The sequence below is a fragment of the Thermobia domestica genome, chromosome 7 (genome assembly GCF_964235325.1).
Source record: "Thermobia domestica chromosome 7, izTheDome1.hap1.1, whole genome shotgun sequence".
Taxonomy (NCBI): domain Eukaryota; kingdom Metazoa; phylum Arthropoda; class Insecta; order Zygentoma; family Lepismatidae; genus Thermobia; species Thermobia domestica.
The window spans coordinates 179,230,052-179,250,885 of NC_137460.1; the positions used below are offsets into that span (position 1 = coordinate 179,230,052).

General features: G+C 35.4%; 1 protein-coding gene and 1 long non-coding RNA gene across 3 annotated transcripts in view; both read right to left on the minus strand.

Annotated features, from left to right (window-relative positions):
• LOC145690591 (protein obstructor-E-like) overlaps positions 1–20,834 on the minus strand; it is a 78,186-nt gene that overhangs the window by 8,696 nt on the left and 48,656 nt on the right. Inside the window, exon 2 of one of the 2 annotated variants that reach the window (XM_081765631.1) lies at positions 8,124–8,339. In XM_081765631.1, the coding sequence (XP_081621757.1) occupies positions 8,124–8,339 (216 nt within the window). Of the gene's footprint in view, positions 1–7,760; positions 7,983–8,123; positions 8,340–20,834 lie in introns of both variants that reach the window. The other variant, XM_081765630.1, reaches the window with a different exon arrangement.
• LOC145690592 (uncharacterized) lies at positions 9,842–19,812 on the minus strand. Its single transcript, XR_014132246.1, has 2 exons — positions 12,910–19,812; positions 9,842–12,752 (listed from the first exon to the last, which is right to left on the minus strand). It is a non-coding gene; the product is annotated as an uncharacterized LOC145690592 (long non-coding RNA).

Below are 20,834 nucleotides of genomic sequence, written 5' to 3' on the forward strand. Positions count from 1 at the left end.
GTAATAAACGTGCATGATTGATTGCAGTCACATGGAGTATTCCATTGATTTTATTAATTTTGTATACGCTGATAAAATCGCCTGCTGTAAATGTGACTGGGCTTAACTATATTGGTTTCAAACAAACTGTTGCCAGAGCAGTTGCTAAAAGCTACAGTGCTTCTTATTTACGTCGCACTATAAATATAAATTGCAGATTCATAAAGTTCATTAGCTAATTCGTGAACATACGTGTGTATAATGGTTTAATATCGTTAGTAGTGAATATTTACAATAATACGAAATAAAGTATTCTCTATACTAATTCATGCAGCTTAAGATAACGGTATCGCATTGATAGACCGAAGGATAACGTCTCTTCGTCGAAATAGTATCCTAATATCCTCTACAATCTTATTTTCTTGGCACCTTTCCACCAACTATATCTAGATGTATATTCCAGTTAGCTTATTTATGTAAATAAAAGTGAAATTGACGCTGTCTGTTCTATCATCAATGTAAACAACGACTGAATGGCTTAAAATAAAACTTTGAGCTCAAGTAGTACTTGGTTCGAGCTGGTTCTTTTGTCATATATTTTGATTAAAATATATATCATAAAGGGCGAGGCGAAAGCATGGGCCCCGATAGTCACTTGCCCGGGACCTCAATAATAGATACGTGTAAACTTTAGTCGTAGGGGCTCCAGTTCATTGTTTTGCCCAAGGTTCATAATGTTGTTAACACATTATAAGTCACCGAGATAATTATAATCAGTCGTAAGGGGAAAAAATTGTATGACAAAAACAGTTTCTGAGGTGGAAGTAGATTTGTAATGTAGTCACAAATTCATGTGCTTCCCAATTATACAAAAAATAATAATTAATAAACTATAACTATTTCTGCATAACAAAAAGGAGCGAAAAAAATTAAGCTACTTTAGTATGAAGTTTGCAACTCTGATTGATGTCACTGAAATATTTGGCAACCCGTCAGCAGAGGGCAACGTCCATAATTTCTACCTACCTTCTTGAGGCCAGCGGGAGAGAGGTGAGTAGTTGAGAAGGGATGGGCGGGAGGGTTTTGCACTTCAGTTCTGTGCTAATTATGCGCGTTCTACAGTCTGAACACTGTAGCTGGATGTAACTGAAAAGAAAGATTTCCTAGTCGCGGGAGAAAGAATGACTCATATCGTTCCAAGGGAGACATAGCTCCCTCGTGTATTTTCAACGAAGGATTGTATTTTATTTACAAACCTCATATATAGATTATTATAAAGAAAAGTAAAATGCTTTCTTAATGCACTTCAGGACTTCAGAATTTAACAACACTTGTGATGTATGTTAACATTTTTCTTTTTTAGTTTTTTGCAAGCAGTTCGATAATGAATGAATAATTCTTAATACATTTTAAATTGATTTACTTCTGCAATTTTCTAAAATCAACCATGCGAAGTCATTGTCAAATCATGTACAGTAGATTTTAAGGCGGAGAACACTCACAGAGTTTGAGTAAATTCCGTCCCCACTGCACTTGAAGAATTTCACTCATATTCTGGAGCTTTTCCAGTGAATACATTGTTAGCAACCGTTTTCCGCATAGGATAGGGTTCGATTCCTCGTAGGAGCCCGTCTGATTCAAATTCAACATTAAACACTGTGTCTACATCTTGATGCTGAAAATGAATGATCGACCGAATTCTCATTTGCTTTACAAACGACCGAAATCGAATACTTGAATTTCAATGCACCATGAAAATATTATTGTGTTCTTATTTTACAAGTTAATAAATATTATGTATATACTTGAAATAAGGCTAGTTAACTTTTATCATTACTTATTAGGGAAGTACTAGAAGTGGTACGCGGGGATCTGCATATGTTATATATCGTTGGAAAGGTCACATCGAGTACACTTCACATGTCTAATATCTCGCTTGAATGGGGCCTGTAGGGGGAGTGGCGAACATTTAAATATCAGAACACGGCACGCTCCAAAATACCAGAAAACGTGGACAAAATAGGAAGTTATGATGTAATTGTTTTGAGACGTTGTATACATAGGTTTAAAAGGTAGCTGAATACGAATCTTACATCAAATATTTACAAATCAAAATGGCCGATCCAACATGGCGGACACAACTTACAAAAAAACAAGTTATGGATCTGAAATTGAGTATATGGAGATATTCGACGTCGCTATGTATGAATCGGATACCTAAAGTGTAAAATTCCAATTGGCAGATCCAGTATGACGGACAATACACAAAACACTGCTATGGCACTGAAAGTAGGTAGGTAGAGGTTTCCATGGTCGCAGAGTACGAATCCAATGTTAAAAGTGCAAACATGGCGAATCCAATATGACGACAAAAAGTGCAACAGTACAGAATGGACGTATGTGTATCGAGACGAGCCTGGACTCCGTCTTGATCTCGTCTCGATTTGGAAAAGCACATCTCGGTCTCGAATTAGAGACGAGACTGAGATGAGATCGAGACTAGTCTCGATGTCGGCACCATCGCTACTCAAGAGAGTGGATATTTGTTATACATATAGCTTACAAGTGTACATGGCACAATGTGAAACCGGAAAAACAGTTATGGAAGCTTAACGATGTTTCAAACTCCAACACTTTTCACTGTGATTGTTCGGATCTTCAGATGATATCTGCAAATAATCGCAACGTACCCTCCAGGCGCCATTCAAGCGAGATGATATTGGATGTTACAGAGTGTACTCAGTACTAGCTTTTCAACGATATATAGCACATGCCGATCTCCACGTATCTCTTCGGAAGCAGGGGAGGGAGTTGGTAGTGGAAAAATTATTGTCTGTGATTGCAATTTGATTGTATCATAAAACTTTCATGTGTGCTACAAAACCTGTCCTCCGTGACTCATTTTGGCATAATTGTATAGCAAAACATGCTCACTGTTTATTGTAAAACATCACCTGTCCCTACTTGCCCCATTATGCACTATAGGTATTTTTCTACTACATATGTAAGAATATCATATTTTCGTTCTGTATATATATATATATATATTTGCACTTTTCGTCCGCCACATTAGATCCACCATATTGGATTTTACACTTTTAACACTGAATTCGTATTCTGCGACCATGAACACCTCTACCTACCGGCTTTCATTTTCGTAGCGGTGTTATGCTTTTCATCCGCCATATTGGATCCATTATGTTGAATTTTACACTTTTGGTATCCAATTCATACATAGCGACGTCGAATATCTCTATATACTCAATTTCAGACCCATATCTTGTTCTTTTTATAATTTATGTCCACCATATTGGATCCACCATTTTGATTTGTAAACATTTGATGTCAGATTCGTATTCAGCTACCTTTTAAACCTATATATACAAAATGTCTGAAAACAATTACATCATAGCTTCCTATTTTGTTCACGTTTTCTGGTATTTCGGAGCGTGTCTTGTTCTGATCGCCACGTCCCCTATATGCTCCATTCAAGCGAGATATTTCACATGTGAAGTGTACTCGGTGTGTCCTTTTTAAAGATATACAACACATGCAGATCCCTGCGTATCACTTCTAGTACTTCCCTAGTTAGTTTGTTGTATCTATTTCAAATTGCATTGTTAATAATTATGCATGTTACTGAGCATGTAACCAATTTTTTTTTTTTTTTTTTTTTTTTTTTTTTTTTTTTTTTTTAGAATTGATTGAAAAATTTATTTTGAAGAAACAGTTTGAGCAATTGAGGAATATCAGTTATTTTTCACTTCTTAAATAATTTGAATTCTTTGCTTTGAAAAAGTATTTAAAATTAAGTTAAATAATTCTATAGCGTACATACTGGACTAGATTATGAAATGTCAAATTTGCTGGATTTTTTCTGTAAATTTGTAACACACATCAGAATTTAAAGAATGCCTTCAGAGTAAAGAATCAGTAGAAAACTCGAAGGAAGGGATTAATTTGAATAGGAGGGGTACAAAACTGGTTTCACCGCTATTATCGATGTGACTTCTCTCTTTGGAATTCTAGAGTCGCCACTGTTCTCAAGTGTCTTTTAATTTAGGGAGGTGACACTCGATATTTAAACTCCTCATTAAAACTAAGTGGGCATTTATCCCGAAGTTTTTAAAAATTCCACTTCTAACGGGGTAAAGGGGCCATTTTCAATAATATTTTCGACTTCTTGTGTCGCCTCTTAAGGAGATAACGGCTGAACCATCTGAAAAGACTCTTTGAACACACTTAGTACTTGACTTGTACAGATATTTTGTAATTTTACTTTGATTAAAATAAGAAATTAAGAAGGGGGAATAGGTATCCCAAAGAAATAAAGGGGTTCAAATATAGCTTTGAAATGTTTTAAATTAAACTTACTCTTCCCGTGGGAAGAACGAACACTTCCCAACGTTAGCGGCAGTAGGATGGACTGAAAGGAGAACAAATGCGAAAAATACATCACCCTGTGGTTACTTAAGCTAGCTTTTAATATTTCGGTTCTGGACAGGACAAATCTGAAGAACCTATTTGGAGGTTCGTTCAGAGAAGAAACGAGCTTGTAAAGGTGGACATAGAGCAATGTAAATGCGAAAATAACGCATCAACATCTGGAAAGTACTTCCTAAGAACTAGCTTGTTGCATTGCAATTGCATAGCAGTAAACCACGATTTTATGGCCAGGTTTCTGTGTTTACAGAACTGTTGAATTTTTGGCACTTACATATTGTTGATTAAACATTACTCTTCATTTGTGAATCGATATATTTTGGCTGTAAATTCTCCAAGTAGGAGACTCCATATTCATAGTCTGTATCTACGAGGGGATTGGAAAGTTCGTGGCCTGACTAGGAAGGAAGTATTTATTTTAAGTTTGTATATATTAGCTGCTTACCTATATTCGTTAGTAGTCACTGTGTAAACATTTTCCTATTGTTTCAAGTGAGGAGTTTATAAGGCGATATGTCAGTGGAAGTAACTAAAATTTGTGACATGGAGAAAATCGAGCATCGAGCTGTCATTAAATAGCTACATAAAGAGGGCTTAACAACACAGGAAATTCATATGGACACGGTAGAGACACTAGGAGACTCCGTCCCCTCGTATTCCATAGTGAAAAAGTGAGTAGCTAAATTTAAGCGTAGCAGAAACAGCATTGAAGATGATCACCGCAGTAGAAGAAATTTAACGTCGACCATTACAGAAAATGTCAATAAAATTTGTAACCTGATTTTGAATGACCACAGAATTATGTTTCCTATGAGCGAGTACAAAACAATATCGTGCGCGCATAGTTAAAGCAGTTTTTAGATTCCAAACTATGCTATACATTAGTGTCGAAAAATTATAGAATGGCTTTGTCAGTCCGTCCGTCTGTCGAGAAGTATCAGAGCAAAAACGGTAAGAGACATGAAGATACTTTTTTTTTTGCAGTCGATTTAGCGTCCCAAGAAGACGTAGGTAAATCTTCGTTAACTCTCTATTCAAACCGGAAGTGGTTCCAATTATTCATTTCCGGTTTCAACGATTATCACCAAAGAACAAAAAGAAAACAGATAATGAGAAGCAGTTTTCTCCAAATGATCCAGCGTCTCAAGGAAACGTACCATGACAATCCCGAATATTGTACCAAAACTGGAAGTAGTTGAACTTTGCTACTTCTTCCGGTTTAGTACTGATTTTCATAGGACAAAAACGGTAAGAGATATCGAGATGCGGTTTTTTGCAATTGATTCAAGGTCCCGAGAATAAGTTCCATCTCCGCTATTAATCCTCTATTCAAACCAGAAGTGAATAAAATTAAAAGTTCACGATTTCAACATTTATTTCCATAGAACAGAATGGTATTAGATAGCGATAAGCAGTTCTCAGTAAACGATTCAAGCTGTCAAGAGAACATATCATCACAGCTCGCAACATTCTACGAAGCCGGAAGTGGTTGAAATTTACTTCTACTTTCGGTTTCAATACTGATTTCAGTAGAGGAAAAATGAAAAGATATCGAGATGCAATTTTTTTTTCAATCCATTCAACCTTCCAATCCATTCAATCCGTAAGTTCAATCTCCTCCCTTAACTCTCTATTGAATCCGGAAATGGTTCAAATTAACCAAGTGACAGAATATTTTAATTTCAATGAAACATTTGTACACTGATTTGAATACACTTATCGTAAAATATAGGGTAAAGTTGCAATTGTTCTTTCCTCAATTGCTTGATCATAGTCAACGGTAATGTCGTGATAATAAATACGGATCTAATACAACAAAATAGATATTGGTTATATACCACAAAGCTAGAAGAGAATGTTCCTGGTAATTGAAGCCGTCTCCGAACTAAGATTCCCGTTGCAAGGAGATAGTTTTGGGATAACACAAATCAAAATAGAATGGCTTTTAATACTTTAAACTTTTAATATGTTTATAGCTCTTTATTTGAATCTACCATTAGAAACAGTCAAGCTGCAAAACTAATACTTGAAAGAACAAGAGACATTGACAAAATTTAAGCTCAATTCTCAGTTTGCAAACATACAAACACTATTGGATATGCTATCACACAAAAGCGATAGTCTCTCATAGTCTTTCTGTTTCAAAATCGAAATTACAGGGTTTATAGTTTCGATTATAGCAACAAATTATATATGGTATTCGGAATAATAAAGCTGGCGTGTCCTTTATTATGAGAATGCCTCAATTATTTGATACATGCATGAACATCCCTTTTTAAGTAATATGTTACTTTGATCATATAAGAGTAAGTGTTTTCTACATGTTTGAAATTTCTACTTGATACTGAGAGACCTGGTTATTCGGGTTAAGGAATGTCAAAGGGTTAAAAAGAAATGCCTGTTCAATGTTAGTTTTTAAGACGGCATTTATTTAACACTTCAACATATTTAACTTATCATTATATTAGTATATTAGATTGTGCATGTTTAAGATAAGTTTTTAATACTTCAAATGATGCAACTATAGGGTTATTCAAAAAGCGAGCCTGTTTTATTACATCAATTATGAACTTTACTAACAAAATTCATAAATATGTTCACACACATTACGATTTCAGGTATGGTGAATGACGTCAGGCATATGAAATCCTCTCCTGCGCTGGCATGGAATAACTCTGTTCGTCAAATTCGCTATGACTGTCTGACACCGCAATGTTTGCTCAGAACGACCACTACGACAACGCCCCAGGACTTCTTAATGTTCACTGTTGAATTCGTTTCAATGAACTTTTTCATAAGTCTGTGAACTGTTGATTCATTCGGTGCCTCATTTCGCCCTAGAACCGCGCGAAGTCGTCTAACAGATGCTGCATAACATTCTCCACTCTGATAAAGAGTTTTCACAATTAGCACACGTTGCGCTACATTAATCTGTTCCATGGGTAGAAATGGGAGAAATTCAGACTAAGGCGACAATCGGAATATTTGTGGGTAAAGCAACAGCACAAAACAATGTCGGCAACCGAGAAAGAAAAATTTGCCAATCGATCCAAAACCGGCGCGCTTTCTCAATAACTCTTTATTAACTGACATAAACAATATTAATTGAAGCAATACACAATAGTATTTCTTGCCAATTATAAAAGATTTTAGTTACTAATGAAGTAGATATTTACTAGAAATTAATAAAAAAAAAAGCTATTATTGAAAGACATGCATAGCAGCAGTAAAATGAAAATGCAAGGAAGTACATTAAAGTACAGAAAGAATAATAAAATTTTTTATTAAGCAGTTTTACCGCAATAAGCGAGATTTGGAAAGGAAATATTTCCACTTACTAGCTAGTTGCTTTCCCTCGCAATAATTTCCTCTCCAAGGATAGTCACAACCCTCAGTGACCCCTCGGTTCTTTCCCGCATACACCAATCCATTGGGACAATCAAAGAGTTCCGGCTGGCCTCCTATACATTCCCAATATCGATCACAGTAAGTGGCATCAGGAACAAGTCTATATTTTGTTTTACATGGATCTTCTTGTTCCCTGTTCTTCTGCGCTGATGCTATTGATTCCGTCGATGATGATAACAATGATGATCACACAGAAGATAACAAAGGACAGAGAAAGGGAAGAAAAGAAGAGAACAAAATATTAATAAATATGAAACAAAGTGGAACTTTGAAAATAACATCTAAACACTTACTTCTCTTTGGTCTGTCAGAACAGTCCACATTGAATTCATAGTCACAGACACCAAATAGTCCGCTTCTTCCTCCTTTTCCAATGTACACTAGTCCATTAGGACAGTCGAAGAGAACAGGTCGTCCATCGTAACAGTCATAATACTTGTCACAATGTGTCTCATGAGGAGACGTTTTATACTTGCTTTTGCATGGATCATCGAAACTTTGTCCACTGGCTAGTTGTTCAAAATAAAAAAGAATTCAAGCAAATATTATTATAATTATGCTAGTAAATAATATTAAACGGCGTGACAAACATCTTGGCATTTGAAGGCGGCGCTCCAAGTTTCTTTTAAATGCTGCTAGCAAATGAGAGGTCAGCGGTATTGCCACGTTTATTTTGTACACATCCACGTCTATCCCCTGTCACCTGATCGCGCCGTAGTTTGTCTGCTTAGCCATAGCTACGACCCTTTACCACTTGGCAATGTCGCGCCAGAGCTTGCATTTTATTCGTTTAGCTGAAATGTCAAGATGTTTGTCACAGGCTTTAGTAACTATAGCACATTCTAAGGCAGTGGTTCCCAATCTGGGGTCGCAAGATGCTAACAATATGTATATGTAATATGTATTTTTACTTCATATATTACGAATATTGTAACAAAGGAGCGTTAAATTATATAAAATACAACAAAATATTTATTGAGTAAAAACTGTGGATCCATTCAATACAAAGCCGGTAGAAAATAACGCTGTTCTACAATTGTACGCAGGAGTTCTAGTGGAAGTAAACATGAATTGGTAATAATAATAATAATAATAATAATAATAATAATAATAATAATAATAATAATAATAATAATAATAATAATAATAATAGCGACTAATAAAGATTTGAGAATTCAATGTAGGATACGAAAACACAAAAACCCAGGTGAAAGAGCAGTAAGGAGAGAAGTGAAGTACGTTGGTATGCAGGGTTCACGTAGAGCCAGATAAACAAGGTTGGGAACCACTGAATACAATGAATACAATGAATTACATCAGCCAAAACGTAATATTTGTATCTTCCTATCTGTCACCACTACGCGAGTACTATTTCTACGAGTATTTTGCTTCAAAAATTTTCACCCATGTATATCTGTACCTTAAAATAGAAACTGGAGTGTAGCCATGGTGAGGGGATAAAGGCCTGATCCCCAAACGATATCCTGGTCTCAACATGGGTAAATTAATGTGTAGATTAAACTTGTTTAGTATTTACATAAAGTAGTGAATGATTATAAAAGAAATTATACCCTTTAATTTTTTTTAAAAAACATACCAATAACACTTTTAAATATTACTTTAAAAAACTGAACTTAATCATTCACGTTCTTACTTTCATTTGACTAACTGGATGTATGTACATAGTTGTGCATTTATTATTACACTAATCCATAATAATCTTTGAGTTTCATCTTAGGGGAAGGTGTTGTACCTTTGAAACAATGTACCTTTGAACACCTGTGCTTTTGTCGAATTCAGAGCTATCTAGGTACAGTGATTAAAATTCGTTTAAAAGAGTAAATGAAAAAAAGCACTACAAATGCGTTTGGCTGTTGTTTACTAAGTGTTGTGCCGAGTAATGTTCCTTTTAATTTTTTCACCCCCAAAACGAAGATTTTTTGTAGTTACCTTTTGAGTTTTGTTCTCTTCGGTTTTCGCAACTTGTGATATTTATTTGTCCAAACTTGGGGTAGAATCATTGGTGAATACAGTAATATTTTTAGTTTTAACTTCTGTTCAATATTTAAGCTAGTGAAGAACTTTTTTTTTTCGTAATGGTGGCCCTCTTGTACCTATGAACATTAATGCACCGTGTACCTTTGAACGACAAATAATACTGTTTAAAGCTACACAATGTAAGTAGTTAAAACAATTGATATATTTTATATAGGTTAGGTTAGGATATAAAGTTATTAATTATAATTTTAAGTAGTTTTTAAATATTCGCTTATTGTATAACATATAAGGTTATGTTAAAGGATCTATATATGCTCAATTTTATTGTTCAAAGTTTTTGTTAGAACTTCTCTTCAATTTTTAATTTAATTAATAAAATTTCAATTCTGGGGAATTGTGTATAGCTAAACCTTTTATTACAATTTATAACTATTAATATTTGTGGATTCTTTTTATATTATTGCCTCAGAAACATTGTAATTATCAATTTGTTCAAAGGTACAAGAGGGTCTGTTCAATGGTACCTGACCATAATGTACCTGTGAACAAAAGAGATGTTTTCTTATTATATCCTATATAAGATACTGCAATTATGTAACACGTTTAAAAATCATCCTATCTGATAGCAAAGAGATGGTACTTCAAATATACAACAAAAATTGGGGGAAAAGTGCTTTAGCACCAAAATTTCGAAGACTCTAAAAATGTTCACAGGTACAACGCCTTCCTCTGCTTTTCCTCGAAGGATTATTCTTTAAACCATTAATCCGCATACAAATGCAAGATCAAATAAATGGACCTTTAAACCATTAACATTTTTTACCCTTAAGGATAGTTTGTTTGTACAATTTCTACAACCTTCCGTTTTTACTTCATGCACTGTGAGGACACATCAATAATGTGGCATATTGAGAGTTTAATAATAATAATAATAATAATAATAATAATAATAATAATAATAATAATAATAATAATAATAATAATAATAATAATAATAATAATAATAATAATAATGTATATGTGTAATATGGGACACAAGGGAATCAAGTTCACTTGTAGTTATTTAGGACTATTTAATCTTTAGGATTTCTATCTCGAGGTTTTCTCTGTTTAAAAGATTCGTATACATTGTAAACAAAGTATTACAATGTAGAAACCAGTGTTAACAACTTTTCCATGTACTTAAGCGTACCATACAAACTTTACGTCTGATTCTCAATTTTGGTAATTGGACCTGATTCCCTTGTGATGTGTAAGTACATATCCATGTAGGTATATATAGCAAGTTTTAATGCTTTCATATTTTGATAGAAGATTTTTGGTTTATTTTTTGTATGTAAAAAGCCAGCTATGGAGTAGCTAAAACAACCTGCTGTCTACACTACTGCATAGAAGCATAATCTCCACTGAAGCAAGATGATCCTTGAATATATATATATAATGGCTCTGCATCAACTTATTGCACATTTCAAATCTACATGTTACACAAAAACTTCCTATACCATATTTATTATTCAGTGTTACAAAATTAATATATGTATATAAAACCAAATTATATTCCCATCAATTTTACAATGTAACTTGTTATTCTTTAACAAAACTTTTAAATGTTTAGTAACATTTATTTCTTGGAGATGATACTCCCACTTCTTAAAAACTGTATAATTCATTAAGTTAGAGGGAATTTGAACTGATTATAGTACGTTAAATGTTTAAAATGATACAAGAACAGACAGAAATAAAATATTATTTTTTATAAATATCTAATACTTTAAAGGAAAATAAAATAAATATATAGAATTTTAACTTCTTTCTAAAAAAATTAATTTTCTTCCCCAGGGCATAAGTTAGTAGAAAAGACGGTAAAAGATATACAGGATGTTAAAAACGAATTATGAAAGAAAATCGAGCTATTTAATAAAAGAAAATGTGAAGACACAGAAGAATTATAATGAGTTGTGAAATATGATAACTGTACAAGAAAATGATATCTCTGGAAATTCGGAGGACACAGCGGGCACTACGCTGGCAGTAGAAAATAAGAATGAGAAGGTCAGCGAGATGAGAAGATGGGAAGAACATACCAAGGATTTGTATGAGAATAGGTAGGTTAGACTTTTAAAGAGGTACGTCCGAGATGAGAAATAGAAAGGCAACCGAGATATATATATATATAATATACCAACTCAATTAATTCATAACAATATCGCATACAGCAAAAATTAATTTTTGAATACTGAACAGAACAATGACTTGAGGAAATTGAGGATAAAATGCTTAGGCATAGGATTGGTAAGAGCACAAAAGATTCCCAGTTTATTAAGAGTATTTGGCGAGGTATATAGAATAGAGAAGGAGATACGAGTTGTGTATATTGATCTTGAAAAGACTTTGGTCTATTGAATTGGAATTGGTTGATACGATTTCTGAAGAAGTTTGATTTGAATAGAAAGATTGAAGATTCATAAGATATTTAATATGATATTGTATTTGATATATCCTCTTTTTTGTGATTACAGCGCAGCTAGGTGGATAGCGAAAAACACTTTAAGTAAAAGTTGCGTATTTTCGATCGCAGGATCAGAATCTGCAACAAAAATACGGGTTTCCCACATTTTTTGTCATTTCGTAAAGATTTCAGGTCGTAAAGTTAGGTGAGACACACTATATATATACAGGGCCGGATTCGGAATTGTCTGAGAGTGGGTACACCAATAACTACCAAAATAACCAATCACACTGAAACTCTTCAAAGTGACATGTGACAATATTCTATACTCCTGACAACACTGATGCGTAGAACGGAGAAAAGTATTTTAAAGAGAGTTTTAAGTGATATGCAGAAAAAAATGTTCTCTCCTCCTGACTTCTGTTTTCCTCCCTAATGCTATATTGTTTTGCTTGGCGAATTCTTTTCCTTCAACCTTTTGTACGCGCCTTTGGCGTGGGAGACCCGGGTTCGATTCCCGGCGGGAGCTCATGTGGTTCGGATTCCACGTTAATCAGTAGGTCCACGTCTCATATAGCCTCGCTGCTGAAAGGGACGCTAAACTAAAATCAACTCAACTCAACTCCTTCAACCTTTTGGAAACCCTTTTCCTTTTACAAAGCTCTGTTTTCTTTTAGCCTAAAACGGAAACAAGACGGCAGAAAGTTTCGGAAAGTGTTGGTATTTTCACTGCTAGCTTCTGATTTTGGATAGTGTGATCTACAACGAAGGGGATGCACATGGACCTTTGCACCCCTAAATCCGGCCCTGTATAGGGTGGCCCATTTTAATCTTTCCACAGAAATATTTCGAAAGCGGTTGAACATAAATGAACTGAACAAAAACTCAAATAGGAAATACCATGGGAAAAAGCGAATGGTAAGGTCGCGGCGCCTCCCAGAGCCGCTCTTCAAAGGGTCCTGGCCCCAACTTTAAAATTTTAAATAGAAACATGGTGCAAGTGATACCTTGTTCGATATATCTTTGAAAACTAAAACATGATGTGGCAAAAGATTTTTCATATCGGTCACCGTATTTAAAATGGCCGCCAAGATATGTTACCTGTATCAGATAAACGTCCAGTACCAATAATATGAAAACGGTTGAACATAAATGAACCAAACAAGAACTCAAATAGGAAAGTCATGGGACAAATCAAATGATGTTGTCGCGGTGTCCCCCAGGGCCGCCTTTCATGAGGGCCAAGGCCCAACTTAGAAATATTAAACGAAAATATGGGTCAAGTGATACTTCGTTCGGTAGGTCTTCATACACTAAACAGTGTTGTGGCAAGAGATTGTTCATATGGGTCACCGTTTTCAAAATTGCCGCCAAGTCATGGAGTCTGTCTAAAATAAAACGTCCAGTACCACTAATGTGAAAACGGTTTAAGATAATAACGGATGAACAGAATAAAACAAATGTAGGAAATCACAGAGGTTATTTATCATTCCACGGCTCGAAAATGTTGCAAGAGAGGAGAAGATGATTAGAGTAAAAGTGCCATAATGCAAAGGAGGAAATCTGATTCCTAGAAAATCATAGTTCCAACGCCCTCCGTAAGTGGGTGAAGCGGGACGGGAAGGAACGGTGAAATTGCAAATGAGAACCTTAGTTTTTGCAAATTGTATTTACACAACAAAATTATCTGAAATGTGTTTTTATACGAGAAAGATGTCTGTAATGGAAAAAGTAGGTAAAATTCTTAGTAAGGTAAAATTCGATTTTGATTGCAGGCAATGATTTGTGCAAAAACGAATCAACTGAAATGCGAAACCAATTTGTCGAACAATGCAATTTTAGAACAATGTGTACAAACGTTTTTTTTTTTTCGCTCAAAAGTTGTCTGCTCAATATTGTTTCATTACCGTACCAGTCTCTTGTACACCCAAGTGTTTCAGACAAACCATACCTATTGCAAGTAAAAGTGGGGTTCTCATTTGAGATTTTACCATTTATTCCCGCTTCACCCAGTCACGGAGGAAGATCGGAAAGATAATTTTCTAAGAATTTGATTTCCTCTTTAGCATTATGCCACTTATACTTTAATAATATTTTTCTCCGTTGGATTAATCTCGATGCGTGGAATGATAAATACCCTCTGTGATTTCCTATACGAGTTTTATTCTGTTAATTTATCTCCAACCGTTTTCATATTAGTGGCACTGGACGTTTTATCTGATACAGGCACATATCTTGGCGGCCATTTTAAAAACGGTGACCAATATGAATAACCTTTTGCCACAACGCTGTTTAGTATATGAAGATCTATCGAACGAGGCATCAGTTGACCCATATTTTCGTTTAAAATTTCTACGTTTTACCTGGGCCCCCATGAAAGGCGGCCCTGGGGGGCACCGTGAGAACATCATTTGATTTACCTCATGACTTTCCTATTTGAGATTTTGTTTGGTTCATTTATGTTCAACCGTTTTCATATTATTGGTACTGGACGTTTATCTGATACAGGTGACATCTTGGCGGCCATTTTGAATACGGTGACCCATATGAAAAATATTTTGCCACATCGCTTTTTAGTTGTTAAAGATCTATTGAACGAGGTGTCACTCGCCCCATGTTTCCATTTAAAATCTTAAAGTTGGGTCCCAGGGCCCCCTGAAGAGCGGCCCTGGGAGTCACCACGACATCACCATTCGCTTTGCCTTATGGTATTTCCTATTTGAGTTTTTGTTCAGTTCATTTATGTTAAAATGTTTTCGAGATATTTCCGTGGAAAGATTAAAATGGACCACCCTGTATATACAGGGTTATTATAAATGATGGACCAATTTTTAAAAATTCGTAGTAATTAAAGTACAAATCCAAAATGAACAATCTTTATACCAATAGAAAGAGGAAGATTGAAAGTTTCGGTGGGCAATGATGGTTCCCGAAGCGGCCGGTAAAGTTCGCGTGGCAATAGGCCGCCACTCGTTTCCCTCTCAGTTGTGAGTGAGATGGCTACCGTGGAGCACAAGGTTTTCTGCGTTGTTGAGTTGGCAAGAAGCGACTCACAAATTGTAGTGCAGTGGGCATTTCGTACAAAATTCCGTTATGTTAAGGAAGCTGTTTACGTCCCACCTCTACCAATAACTCTGGACGAACCGTATCACAGCTGCCGTGCACTCAGTAACAGTAGATACACTTGTTCGTGTGTGGGACGAGCTCAGCTACCGCATAGATGTTTGCCTTGCAGCAGACGGTGGACACATTAAACATTTATAATGTATTGAAAAAAAAACTGAAACTTCCACTTTCCATTGGCATAAAAATTGTTCATTTTGGATTTGTACTTTAATAAATACGCATTTTAAAAATGGGTCCATCATTTATAATAACCCTGTATATATATATAGGTATATTACAAAAGTCGAAATTGATAGCTATAATAAAGTTAGTAAATAATATGCAAGTGTTAAAGAAAACATAAATTAGTTTATTCGAAACGAATGAAAATGAAACAAATATTAGGCACTATCATCCAAATAGAATATTGATTCTAGCGACAAACCTCTTTAGTGACAGGCCAAAATGATGAAATTTCCCCTAAAATTACTCCACAAGGCAGACAATAAGCATTAAAATATCCACGATACCTATAAATTTGGCAGATAACTTTGTTATTGTGTTTATTTTCGCCCATACTATTGTATCACGCATTAGCGGTTTATTTGATATTCTTCATTGACACATTTCAGATACATACAGTACATGTGAAAGAATGAAAGTGACTATGTTTGCAACTTCATAACTCCTGAACCATGCGACCGATCTAGATAAAATTTTCAACATAGATGAGATTCAGCCCTGGAATGTTTTTTATCATTTAATTTTGACGGTGCAACTTAGGAGGGGGAGATATTTAAAAATGATCGAAAATGACCAAATTATCAGTATTAGTGTCGGGTCGGTGAGACGAACACTGACACTTACCATCCCGTTTAAATCAAAATTCAGCCCTTTATTTACAAAGTGAAACGTATTCTCCCCGCGCGAAGGACGGCTATTCTTCTGTGTTATGTATTGGTTTTATCAAGATCAACAGTAAAACTGAAGTCAAAGTGTATATTTTACGCAGTAAAGTGTATCGTAGGACGCATGTAGATGCAGAAAACCGTTGTTCTTAAATTATTGCTCCACATATTTAACTACGCATATACAAAGCGTAAATAAACTAACTCACTCACTGATTCACTCATTATCAAATCTCTAAATTAGAGTTTCATCTAAGGACTTCAAGTATTGTACAAATGTTCTCTTTGGACCGCAGGTTGTGAATAAGATGGAGTTTTCCAAAACGCGAAACCTAGAGGAAAAAGAGAGCATTGGAGCTCTTTCGCCTCTCACCAATTCCCTGAAACTGTTAAGAATTTGAAATGTAGGTCCATAAATTTTATCTTTCAATCTAGGCCGAGGATAAGACAGTTTAAGAAATTGACCACTACGGTGTGAGAAAGAGTCCTGAACACTTTCTTGATGTTCACCAAACCTCTGAATATGTTGATCCTAGTGATTTACAATTTTGCAAAATTAATCTCATTTAATGTTAGGAAAATGGTAAGACGGAGCTTTACGAAATGCCACTAATACGGAGATCTTAAATCTTTATTGAAACGTTTACCAGACCATAACAATGGGAATGTGAATTTTGACATTCTCCAGATTGCCTAAATGTGTCAATATATATAGTTGAAAGTTTGTTTGTGTAAATGGTTTCATTATCTATCTAACTAACTCTATGGCCTATGGAACCCTGAAGTTTAATGCCGCGTTCACAAAAGCTGTCCACTCACTTCGATCCTTAGCCAATTGGATCCAGTTTCTACTTTGTATTCCTATCTATGCGAGATAAATCTTAATATTGTTCTCCCATCTGCGCCTAGGTCTTCCTAATGGTCGTTTTCCGATTGGTCTTCCAGTTAAGACTTTGAAAGCGTTTCTACTTTTTTCCATTCTAGCTACATGACCTGCCCAACTAACCTCCTAGACTTGATGAACCTAACAATTTTGGGTAAACCGTATAAATTATGTAGTTCCTCGTTGTAAAGTTTCCGCCATTCCCCATTCCCGTTCCTCTTGGGTCCGGATATTCGTCTTAGGATCTTGTTCTCAAATACTTTCAGTCTATGTTCTTCCCTCAGAGTAAGCGACCATGTTTCGCAACCATACCGAACAACAGGCATAATTATCGTTTTATATATTTTAAGCTTCAAATTCCTTGCAGAATTCGCGATGACAAGAGATTTTGAACCGAATAGTAACACGAATTCCCTGGTTTTAGTCAACATTTAATTTCTTCGTGAATATGATTTTCGTCTGTTAATATTTGAAAGTATCCACTTTATCAAAAATATTATTTAATATTTTAACGCCTCCATAATTTGCCGTATTACGGTCCCGATGCACTTCCATGTATTTATTTTTCTCTGCATTTACTTCTAAACCCATCCCTGCAAGCGTTTAATAAGATGTCTGCATTTCTTTTTATTGTTCTCCTATCACCCCCTATTAAATTTACATCATCAGCATATACCATAACCTGGTGAATACCGTTAAACTCTAGGCCCTGGTTGCTATCTTTGATTTTCCCTATAGCATATCCCAGAACAAAGTTGAATAATAATGGCGACAACGCATCTCCTTGTTCAAGCCATTTTCGACGTGAAAGCTTGTGGTCAAAAATTTTCCTACCCGGACTTTACTTTGGGATTCACTTAAACATATCTTAATTAATCGAATTAGCTTTCTCGGTATTCCAAGTTCTGTAAGATCGTTGTATGTTTCTCTTCTAACCGAGTCCTAGCCCTTTCTAAAATCAATAAATAGTTGATGTACCGGGGTATTGTATCCCCACTTCTTTTGGAGTATTTGTCGAATGGTAAATATTTGATCGATAGTTGATCGATTTCGTCTAAATCCGCACTGATAATCTCCAATAATTTCATCTACGTACAGGGTCACAGCATGGTGCGTCCTCAGGTTGCGGACCGAGGAGAAGGCCTCTAGATATAGAGGTTAGCTGCGAATATACTGAATAAGCAGTCGCGGACAGCCGACTAGGAGTGGTCTTCCAGCTTGGGGGTTTGGGTAAGGCTAACAACCTCATCCTGGAAAAAATAGTCACTTGTTCAGAAACATTCACAAAGGCCTCGGATAAGGACTGATAACTTGACACGACCTCAGCAAAAGAAAATGGACATGAAATTTGGAACATGGAATATTAGAATTCTTTATAGGACAGGGGCATTAAAATCCGTAACGAATGAGTTAGAGAAATACAGGATGGACCTAGTAGGAGTTCAGGAAGTTAGGTGGGAAGGAAATGGATCTGTGAATTTCGGAAATTCTACGTTCTTCTACGGGGAAGGAAATAAGAATCACCAATTAGGAACAGGGTTTTTCGTTCACAAACGAATATAACCAGCAATTAAGCGGGTGGAATTTGTTACTGACAGACTTTATTTTATTATTTTTAAGGGTCGGTGGTGTGATATTATTGTTTTAAATGTACATGTCCCAACAGAAGATAAGGATGACGATATAAAAGACAGTTTTTACGAAGAAGTGGAACGGATATTTGACAAACTCCCGCGATATCATATGGAAATTCTATTAGGGGATTTCAATGCGAAGGTAGGACGAGAAGATATTTTAGGGAACGAAAGCCATTATAGGGAACGAAAGTCTGCATGAGGAAAGTAATGACAAAGGTGTTAGACTCGTGAACTTTGCAACATCCAAAGACCTAATTGTAAAGAGTACAAAATTCCCACATCGCGACGTTCATAAATACACTTTTACCTCACAGCACGGAAAAACATATAATCAAATTGATCACGTTTTAGTAGATTGAAGAAGACAATCTAGCATAATTGATGTCCGGTCGTTTAGAGGGGCTGATTGTGACACTGATCACTGCCTGGTAGCAGCAATAATAAGAGAGAGATTATCGTTGAATAAAGGAAATATTCAATGTCCGAAAACGGAGAGATTTAATTTAAAGAAATTAGAAGAGAGCCAGGTAAGAGAGGAATACCAGATTGAAGTTTCGAATAGATTCTCGGTTTTAGAAAATTCTGAATGCACTAGTGTTGAGGATACCTGGATTGAAATTAGATATAGGATTAAAATTTCAGCAAAAGAAAGATTGGGACACCCGAAAATACGTAGGAACAAACCATGGTTTGACCAGGAATGCATTAAACTAGCAGAGAAGAGAAAACAGGCAAAACAGCATTGCCTACAAAATCCGAATAAAATAACTACACAAAATTTCGCAGACATCAGGCGGGAAACTTCCATAACTTTTAGAACAAAGAAACGCGATTTTTTGAAAGCTAAAATTAAGGAACTTGAAGATAATAGTAAAAATAAAAACACTCGGGACATGTATAAGGGGATCAACGAATTTAAGAAAGGCTACCAACCCCGTGCTTATATTAAAGAAATCTGACGGTATAGTTCTCACTGATACGGATAGCATCTTAAATAGATGGAAAGATTTATTTGACGATTTGCTGAACACGCAGCAAAAAAAAAAAAAAAAAAAAAAAAAAACTAATGTGCGTGTAGAAAGGGAGATACACACCGCAAAACAGTATATTCCAGAACCCAACCGAATATAAATAGAAACCGCTATAAAGAAATTAAAGGAACACAAATCTCCGGGTGTAGACGAAATTCCGGCTGAGTTAATTTTAGCTGGAGGCGAAAAATTGTGGAACAAGATACACAAACTCATTCTCCTCATCTGGAACAAGGAAAAATTGCTACAAGCGTGGAAAGAATCAATCATTATTCCAATTCACAAGAAAGGCGACAAAACTGACTAATAATTATCGAGACATTTCTCTTCTGTCAACATCCTATAAAAATCCTTTCTGTCAATGGTCTCATTACCGTAGTTAATAAATAAGAGTTTTATGAAATTCAACCTCCAAGAAGGCAACGGAACTTGAAAGGTTTCTCACTGTTTACTAGATCTCCGAAACCGTAATTTTGTACATTTTTTCCTTGAGTCCTAGACAGGATTTTCTAAAACTCAAGTTCTATAGAAGTGTAGAACGTTGTTTGGTGTAGGCAGTTAACAATTTGTATAATTGTTATCTTCTATGTATCTTAAACGAAGGAGGTATATAGGTAAGGCCGAGTATTGTAAAGAACACTCCAAAAGGCATGAACTTGGATCAAAGAGTTTGTGTTTTCTATTATAGTTTTAAAAATGTATTTTGAAACTCTATGAATACAGCCAGGAAGTCTGTCTACTACATTTCATGCAAGTTAATTTGGCTAATTTTCCAAGCTATGTAAAGACAATTAGTGAGGACTTCGGAAAATTCATTTTAAGAGGCAAGAATTTTGGATAAGAATTTTGCACCGATTTCAGATGGAAGAAAGCAATTTAATTTGTCTCATTATTATGAGTGTCTTTAAAAAAGAAAGAAAAGTGTTGGGGTAATGGAAATTGACTAAAAGTTTTGCAACTTTTGCCAAATATTATCGAAAAATGTCATTCATT